Source organism: Haliotis asinina, chromosome 15 (assembly GCF_037392515.1).
Source record: "Haliotis asinina isolate JCU_RB_2024 chromosome 15, JCU_Hal_asi_v2, whole genome shotgun sequence".
NCBI lineage: Eukaryota > Metazoa > Mollusca > Gastropoda > Lepetellida > Haliotidae > Haliotis > Haliotis asinina.
The window spans coordinates 20,308,280-20,317,500 of record NC_090294.1 but is presented as its reverse complement, the minus strand read 5'-3'; the positions used below and the strand labels follow the sequence as shown (position 1 = coordinate 20,317,500).

The window sequence follows — 9,221 nt, the reverse complement described above, 5'->3', positions numbered from 1 at the left end:
TTGCCTATGTGGGTTATCGAACGAAGCTTTCGTCGTGACAAGATGAAGCTTAAAATAAGAGGCTACCCCAGCAAATTAGCACACACTGAGAATCACATGACCTTATCATGTTCAGAGTGCGTGGTGGGATAAACTACGTTATTGCACCACGCCTCGTGATAGGTCCGTATTTATCGCATCATGAGTATCATAGACCAATAGGAATGATTTATCTCCCTGGCCTTATCATTATTTGCATATCTATAACCGAAAAGTAACTTTGGGTTCAACAAACGTGAATAAGATGTTTTCATTGTACAGTGATTTTGAATTTAAATATGTACAGTTTTCCCATATGTGTACAATTTGGACATAATACCATGCTATCCAACACATACGATACCGCTTTCTCATACTGCTGTTGCTTGCTGAATAACTCTGCAACATTCTAGCTATATGGTAGCTGTCTTTAAATAATCGAGTCAGGACCATACAAACAGTTGGTCAATAGCATGAGCATCAATCTACTAGATGGGATAGGATGCCAAGGGCTGTTTGGACATTTGTAACACCATAATATCTGAACACTCCTTATGCAAGCAGATTTTGTAAATGCCTTCAAGCATTACTGAAGTAAGGCAGATATTAAAGTTAATTAAAAGTTTATTAAAAGTTTATGATTATCCTGACGCCAAGCCACAATAATACACGTACCCAAACCAGTAAAAGATAACACGGACCCTACTAATTATCGACCAGTGAGCTGGGCCTCCTTTCACAAGGCACTAAGACGATCGGAAGTCATTAAGGTAACCTAATGCAATGTTAAAGAATGGGAGTTAAGGTTAACATTAGTGCAGTGTTAAAAAATGGGAGGTAAGGTTAACCTTAGTAGAGGTTGCTTCATGAGAGGAGCCCTGGGTGCCGTTTTACAAAGCTGTCTTAGCGCTAAGGAGACCGTAACTCCCATACCTTTACACAGACTTAAGGTAGTCTTAGCGCTAAGGGTGTTCTGTACAACGTCACCCTGGCCAGTTGCATCTGTTAAACAACTGAACGTATGAACAGCGGACGTGTTGTTTAGTATCTGAAATCAAATGTTCTGAAAACAGATACTGAGATTTGTTTCAAAATCCAGAGGAGCGCCATGATCATCTACACCAGAATCATTTCTATGTAATGGTTTTATTAAATAAAAACTACAAATGGTATTTTGTTTTATTTATAGAAGGCTTATAAATAGAAAATATACAGAAAATGCATGTTCAGCCAGAACTGTTTATAAAAAAGACACCAATAAGGGTTTTCGAAGAAACCATTTAGAAAGTCTAATTTTCTCTTATGGTGTAGTCTCCGAAAGGCGAAGTAGCGGAAGCTGTCAAAGCAGCCATTGACTGTGGATACCGACATATTGACTGCGCATGGGTCTATGGCAATGAAGAAGAAGTGGGACAAGCCATCAATGCAAAGATAGACGACGGAACCGTAAAGCGAGAAGATTTGTTTATTACCTCAAAAGTAAGTTATTGCCCCCATTTATACTACTCGTAAATGTTCGATTCCATGTCTTAGAAATAGCAAACAATAATAGTGTGTCGACGGTGTATTACGTCTGATAATAATTCATATTATGGCCTGAAGAACAAGAAAAATTGCTATATCGAATCTGTCTGAAGAAATTATCTTGCATTTTGTCACTAAGTATTTCTATTACCACCATCATATTTCTCTTTCATTGTCAAAGTTGCTGCATTGCTGCGCTTTTGTTGGCTATCCATTTAAATTGATCCTTTAAGAAATGGATATCAGAGAGTGTCAGAGAGTGATATGGCGCTTACATACATAGTGTGTTTTCAGTACCCCATACAGTGGTTGACTTCTACAACCCTTTGATCTGCCATAAAACATGATACGCGATGCAAATTCATTTTTTTAAAGCAACACTCCTACGCCCATTCCATATGTAAGTACCTGACACCGACACTACTCCATCTGTTCGCAGCTATGGAATACATTCCATCGCCCTGACCTTGTCGAACCTGCTATGAAGGAATCTCTGGAGCGACTTGGACTTTCCTATGTGGATCTCTACCTAATCCACTGGCCAGTTGCCCTCAAGGTAACAACCTTGGCTTCTTTTCATGCAATCTTTCTCGATTTTGTTGGTTATTTAACGCTGCATGCAGTATTATTCCAAATATAGGATGCCTACTTTAACCAAGTCGTGATAAAAGAATCCAACGACTGATATCATGAGCACCACCTTATGCATTTGGGATAAAACGTATGAACTGAGTCCGCTAACCTTGACATTCAATTCCATCAGTGGCCTCTTACGATATGTATGGGCTATTAGAAACCTTTTCTACCCGGATGTTCACGGTCAATGTTTCCTCAAACCCATATAAGTATATGGGAAGATAACGCCAGTTCGCATTGTATTGTTAAATTCGTGTCGACATGCACTATGTCTTTGTGTATAGTACAGATTTTATACTGTTTTGTGTGCTTCAGGAAGACACTGGTGAAGCGTTCCCCCAAGATGCTGAGCGCAAGTTGTTGTTGTCAGATGTTGACTATCTCGATACCTGGAAGGTGAGGTTTAAATGTATACACATTGTACACAAAGAATCATGGTAGAATGTTGAAGATACAAGTAAGTGAATGAGTCAGTAGTGCTTTCCGACGCTGTCAGCAATATTTTAGCAACTTCACGTCAAGGAACACAAGAAACACACACACTGTGTCCATGTGGGGGCTTAAACAGTGGTCTTTAGCGTCGTGAGCAAAGGTTTTCACCACCAAACTACACACCGCACACGTAAGTGACAACCACAGGTTCGAATCCTGAGAGTTCTCCCAAGTTTTTCTTGGTTGGAGATGGTTTGAACTTCTATTTCGTAACTGAATTACATTTCAAGATTATCAAAAATCACCGATGTTGGCAGCAGGACTCTACACTGCTACTTGGTGTTGTATAATGAAATTCGGTTTTTATTTAGGAAATGGAATCTCTTGTGGAGAAAGGTCTAACTAGATCCATCGGCGTCTCCAACTTCAATTCAGAACAAATACAACGGCTACTACAAATGGAAGGCTTGAAATACGCTCCAGTGACCAACCAGGTAAAGTGACATCATAACACAAAATAACACCATACATCGAAAATCTATATTCATTACTTCTTTGAGGGGCATTTAGTTGTCCTTCCTTGTATGTCATCACCGTCTAAACTGGTTGTTTTCAAAGGTTTCTACTGGATAGAATTATATTGAAATGTTTCAATAACACAAGATATAGACTTACAAGAAACCTACAGGCGGACGTTGATTAGTTGGGCGTCAGATACATATTACTAAAATGAAGATGTCAATATTGACAGATCGAAACCAGTCCCTACATGGCGAACGACAAGCTGATATCCTTCTGCCGAGGAAAGGGGCTAGTTGTAACCGCCTACTCGCCTCTCGGATCTGCTGACAACCCTCAGTTTAAGTAAGTCACTCTAGGGTTTCTGAGAGGCATTTAGAAGGTGGTATTCAAGTAAGAGGCAAATGCATGTATTATGGATGATAAGTTCGTCTTTAGTGCATGTCACAACGTTATTCCTTGCTCATTCGTCAGGTGAATTGAAACAAACAAGATGCATCAATGAGCATACATACCAAATGTATAAAAAGCCAGTGTTGCATGTATATGTTACAGTCAGTATATACAACCAGGCAATGTGTACAATAACTGAGCGACTATGCTTGTCGTAAGAGACGACTAACGGGATCGGGTGGTCAGGCTCGCTGACTTGGTTGACACATGTCATCGGTTCCCAATTACGCAGATCGATGTTCACGCTGTTGATCACTGGATTGTCTGGTCCAGACTCGATTATTTACAGACCGCCACCATATAGTTGGAATATTGCTGAGTGCGGCGTAAAACTAAACTCGCTCACTCACCCAATGACTGAAATAACTAGTACAGTGTATTTTGCCTCATTAAGTACCCCAATTATTGTACAGACTGATTGTTGAACAGTGATTATTGGGAAGGCAACACTAGCATGGGTTCGTTATGTTTGAATGAATAAGTAGTTGACATCTAACAAAGTCATTAACTAAAGCACCAATTGAAGCGCCTTGGACGTCATCTGGTTGCAAGGAATAGCCCAGAAACGTTGTCACTTATAATGGAGAAGAAGTTGTCACTGCAATCATATTCTTGATCAACATTAATCTTTCACATTCCTAAAGGTCTGTGACGGGTTATTGTATGACTTTCTTCAGCTGGACTGTAGGTGGAGTAACGGGTAAGAACCTTAATGATAAAAGAGACAGTCTCCTTCTGCACTCATAAAAATATCTATTTCAAGAACAGTTGAGAGTACAATTTCGACTACTCACCATGTATATCATGAGGTAAAATTACCCAAATACTGACGATACCATATGTTCTCGTGGAGATGAGCGTATCCTGACCCACATTCAAATTCCAACATGACGTTGTTATATTCACATGTTTGTCTTTCCTTTCGGCATTTGGGAAGTTCCTTCATAGTCCCCTATATGTCAGTGTGACTGAAACCATTGTAAAGAAATCTATATTTCCTGAGGCACAGCTGCATAGTCGTGAAAACATTTTTAGCCTTCCACGATACGGTCGGTTTACCGTCCAATTCCGTACGCTTGGTACAGGTTGGTAAATTGTACAACGTGACAAACAAATTTCCAACCAGAAACTTTGAAAGTCCTGCAAATCATATCAGAAACAGAGTGAGTGTATTCAGTTTTAAGCCACTTGTAGCAATACTCTGGTTGAGGACCAGAGTTGGACTTCACACTTTGTACCCATGAGGGGAATCGAGCCTGTATCGTCAACGTTACGAGGGGACGCTTTAATAGACTACCTTACTTTAACCTATAACTTAAGTTATAGACACGGAATACTTGAACTGTTGGTGTATTGATCGAAATAAACGTGGCGTTAAACAATACTCACTCACTTACTCTTTAGTTTATGCGTAGGTTTAAACGTAAAACACATGGATGGATGAAGAGAGTTTTATCCTTTTCATTGTATTATTCACAGGTATGTCATAACTTGTTCAGATCAGGAAATTAGAGGAGCACGAATTGACAATAACCCATATTTATCAGGGTAAGGAAGAAATAAAATTGACAAGGGTAGTTTAGATAAATATGGGACCTTAAAATCGCATGTGTTTGGTTTTATGAATCAAACTATATTTTGAAAGCAAACTATATTTTGAAAGATGTGGTCACGTTCTTTCAGATCGGATCCTTCTTTCCGGCGATTGTTCGATGAGCCTTCTCTTGAAGCAGTGGCCAAGAAATACGGGAAGTCTATAGCTCAGGTATAGTGCAATGTTCTAAAGACACACATCGACCGCCATACTGTTGCTGGAATGTTGCTTAAAGTATTTATCTCGGTCGCATACACAACTCATTACGTTTGTTACGGGTATACTTACCTTCGTGAAGACCCGGGCGGGTCAGAATTAGGTCTCAAAACTTGGTAACCCATAAAGCGACACGGTTGTCGTACGCGGTGACCAAGGAAATGTGATGTTTGCATACACGTTAACCGATACGAGTTTCCTGGATCGACGCTCATGATATAAATCACTGTGTAGGATCCAGACTCCATTATTTACAGTCTATATTCTTTAGGGGGATTATATTCATATTCCCTGGAAAAGTCTTGGAGGAAAATAATGTTTGGATTACCTCCATGAATGATTATTTATTAGGTGCAAAATCATTTTTTCGTTGCCGGTTTTGTTTTCCACATTAGCTGTTTGTCGTGAAAGCACAAACGAACTTTGTTATATTCCGCTGCTAACAAACACTATCATACACAGGTAGTCCTCCGGTGGGGGATACAGAGGAATACTGTAGTCATCCCAAAAAGCGTGACGCCATCAAGAATCCAAGAAAACTTCCAGGTAATTTAACGCAGGACTTTGAAACGATTGAGATGTGTCTGAGACGTCATCATGTCATAGTTTTGCACATACTCAAGGAACTTGCAGTTGACCCTGACATTGCTAGTCAGTTTGAAATATTTCAAACTCCTGCAGATTAGTAGTACATTCGACTGCAATCTCTAAAGCTATGAGATGTTGACACGAAATACTTTTAATGAACTGTTTCCTAATTGATCGAACTGACTGATGTAGCTGCCAGCGTTCGAAATAACCACCGGCCTGGAGGTCAAGAACCGGTTGTAATTGTATCAGGCCGTCAGTTTCAAATATGCGCAGGCCGTTATGGCCTTCAATAAATTATCTGTCGATTACTTTTTCAGCTGGAATATTTCCCCATTTCTCCTTTATTAACTCTCAAGAATCATCCATGATCCATCATGTTACAATAACTTACTTCCATAATGTTTCACTTGCTGGTATTTGAATGTTATGGCATAGGAATATCAACAACAGTCTAACAAAACTTAACTCCTCTGTGTATCATAGGCTTCACTTGATTTTGTAGAAACAGCATGAAACTGTGTGTGTAGTCTGTTTTGTTTTCATTGGTTTGACGTTAACCAAATGGTCGATTTCCTTCAGGGCCTGTAGATGTTGAAGCCTGCATATAGCAACAGGCCCTTTTGGTGTCATAGGAATTTACTCCCTCATATTTGGTCACTTATATGACACTAACACTGCATACCGTCTGAAAATGAGTGTCTCCAGTTAGTGCTGGACAGATACTGTAAACGCGATCGCTTCTATTTGTAATCAGCCTTTACTTCTGATTTCACAGATTTTTGATTTCGAACTGACACAAGAGGACATGGACGTTATATCAGCACTGAATAGGAATTTCCGAGCTTGTGTGTTTCACAGGTGAGTATGCACAAAATATCCATATGCACTGAGAGAAACAAATATAGGACCAAAGGAAAATTCAAGAGTTCCTTTAAAAGTTTTTGGTTTTTATCGCTAGCTTTGAATAGTACTGTGAAATATAATCTGAGCATAAATACTTGTAATTGAGTTCTCATTCTTGCTTTCTTCACTTTTATTTTGCCAATTTGGCAGCCGAACAGTTTTGTTCAGCCTTCTGACTCAAATGTTCCTAAGCCGCCATTTTGGATGGAGAAGAAGCGACCTCATCCAGCGATTGCTGCCATTGCAACTGGCTAAAAGTTGGCGCCCCGTTGTCAGGCGAATCGCTGTACATCGCTTGCAAATGACTGGTTGTTTGCAACGCACCCCGAGCTCGACCATTGTTTCAGCCATGTAGGGGTTCAGCATACACATTTTGTTTCCCATTTCACGGTATTCACAATGGAAATAAACCTAATGTATATTCATAATTTCTTTTCTTTTTACAGGATATCACTGAGCAAATATTTTCCCTTTCACGCTGAGTTTTGAGACATCAACTACAAAGATGGCTGCACCTTGACCACGGAAACATAGTGTGTAAGCATGTATAAAGCCTAATGAACTGAATAAATACATTTGTGGGAGAGATCAGACTTTGAGTTTGAAACTTGTTAATTTATGGTATATATGGTATATAATATTTCGCATAGCGAGTATCCAACTGGTTGATAACGGTTTGAAACAATTACAGATTTACCTGATAATCAAGTGATTTGTATCATGCGTATGAACCAATGTTACGTGGGTGCTATGATCTGTATGAAGTCAGCGAGGCCGATCCGGTTAGTCATTTAATACAATGCAAATTGGTCGGTGACCGGGTTGGTGGTACAGTGACAGGTACAAAAACAATCAACAATAAATTACACACTTTTATGACGAATCTTTGTCGTGGTAGACTAGGACTGAGTGAGTGAGTGAGTGAGTGACTTACGACTTCATGTCACGTCCACAAATGTTCAACCATCTCGCGACTAGAACAACTATAAATATGTACACGGCCACATTATAAAGATTGTCGACGAAAGAATGTAAAGCAGCTAGAATATCACTGAAAAGAAATGAAAACTAATATATATCTTAAACATTTCTTTTATATTTCGAACAATGCAATGTAAATACTGGTTGTGGTGTACAGGACAGGAGACAAAACTATCCATAAATTCTGATTACACATATCCACATGTACTACGATTAAAATATGGTACGTCTAAAGTTTCTTTGAACGTTACGCGACTTGTGCTCTGAGGAGGACACGGTACACTGAATGTTAATATTGCATGTGATTGATATACTGTACCTGGGTAATACCAGCAGTATCACATTCCGGATATCAACATCTCCCGGACTGATTGTACCAGTAACTTATCGAATGAACATTGTATATGGAAGCCATACTGTGTAATAAACCCAAATGACCATTATGTCATACGCACGTGACGTCAGCTCTAAAAAGTAATTTGACATTCACACAGCAGTGTAAAATCAAAGCATGACTAATCAGATATAGAAACGCTGCTATCATCGTCACTTGAGAACTCCACCAAACGCACATTTCAGGATGTCCAGTGAATTTCTATTAGCAGATTACCTAACTTATTTCAACGAACTAAAATGTAATTAAAAGATTCGTTGTATGTTATGACCAATAAAACGAATTCGAACGCTGACTATAAAGAGTCAGTAGAAGTTCGTGATTTCGTATCAATACATAGAAGACATCTACTGGAACGTCTTTATTAATCTTAAGGAATTCCCCGTTCTACTTTAGGGTACGCTCTGTACGAACGAAGTCCAGAAATTTCAAGACTGAAATACATGTATAGTGCACTTGGACATAGTTGCAGTACATCGTCCAAGTTCACTGCACGTTGTGGTACTCGCAATTAGGTGTATGCACGTATTCATGTGTCCACCATCTGGTCATATACCAACGTGGGTTCTTTTAAGTGCACAGGGTTGTGTACTGTAAACTAGGGTTTGTGAAAACACGGAAAGAGTCTGCACACAAAGTTGACGCCGAGGTTTTACACCCGGTCACAAGTGGAGTCGATCCCGACACCTAAACCCCGCTGGATCACTAGACTGACGCTTTAGCTAGCTTGCCCCTTATACTGAACTCATGCATGGTCACATTAAAGGTATTGAACAAGATGAACATTCTGATTGTGAATAAATTCAAGCAACGTGTTCAGTGGCAAATACCATTTATGTATCATTTACATGAATACCTTTTAGGTATGATTGAGACAAAAATGAATATAGCCCCATGTCATGTTGAAAGAAGAAATATCACAGTAATTGTGTGGGGATCAACACGCAAGTGCTCACCATT

The 9,221-nt window shown here is 39.4% G+C and overlaps 1 protein-coding gene across 1 annotated transcript in view; it reads left to right on the top strand.

Annotated features, from left to right (window-relative positions):
• The window catches only part of LOC137265484 (aldo-keto reductase family 1 member B1-like), a 16,750-nt gene extending 9,278 nt beyond the window's left edge, over window positions 1-7,472 (top strand). Inside the window, exons 3-11 of the mRNA XM_067800894.1 lie at window positions 1,330-1,497; window positions 1,982-2,098; window positions 2,494-2,574; window positions 2,982-3,104; window positions 3,362-3,474; window positions 5,266-5,347; window positions 5,855-5,938; window positions 6,759-6,841; window positions 7,333-7,472. Coding sequence (XP_067656995.1) covers window positions 1,330-1,497; window positions 1,982-2,098; window positions 2,494-2,574; window positions 2,982-3,104; window positions 3,362-3,474; window positions 5,266-5,347; window positions 5,855-5,938; window positions 6,759-6,841; window positions 7,333-7,375 — 894 coding nt within the window. The 3' untranslated portion in view covers window positions 7,376-7,472. The remainder of the gene's footprint in view (window positions 1-1,329; window positions 1,498-1,981; window positions 2,099-2,493; window positions 2,575-2,981; window positions 3,105-3,361; window positions 3,475-5,265; window positions 5,348-5,854; window positions 5,939-6,758; window positions 6,842-7,332) is intronic.
• The last annotated feature ends 1,749 nt before the right edge of the window (window positions 7,473-9,221 follow it).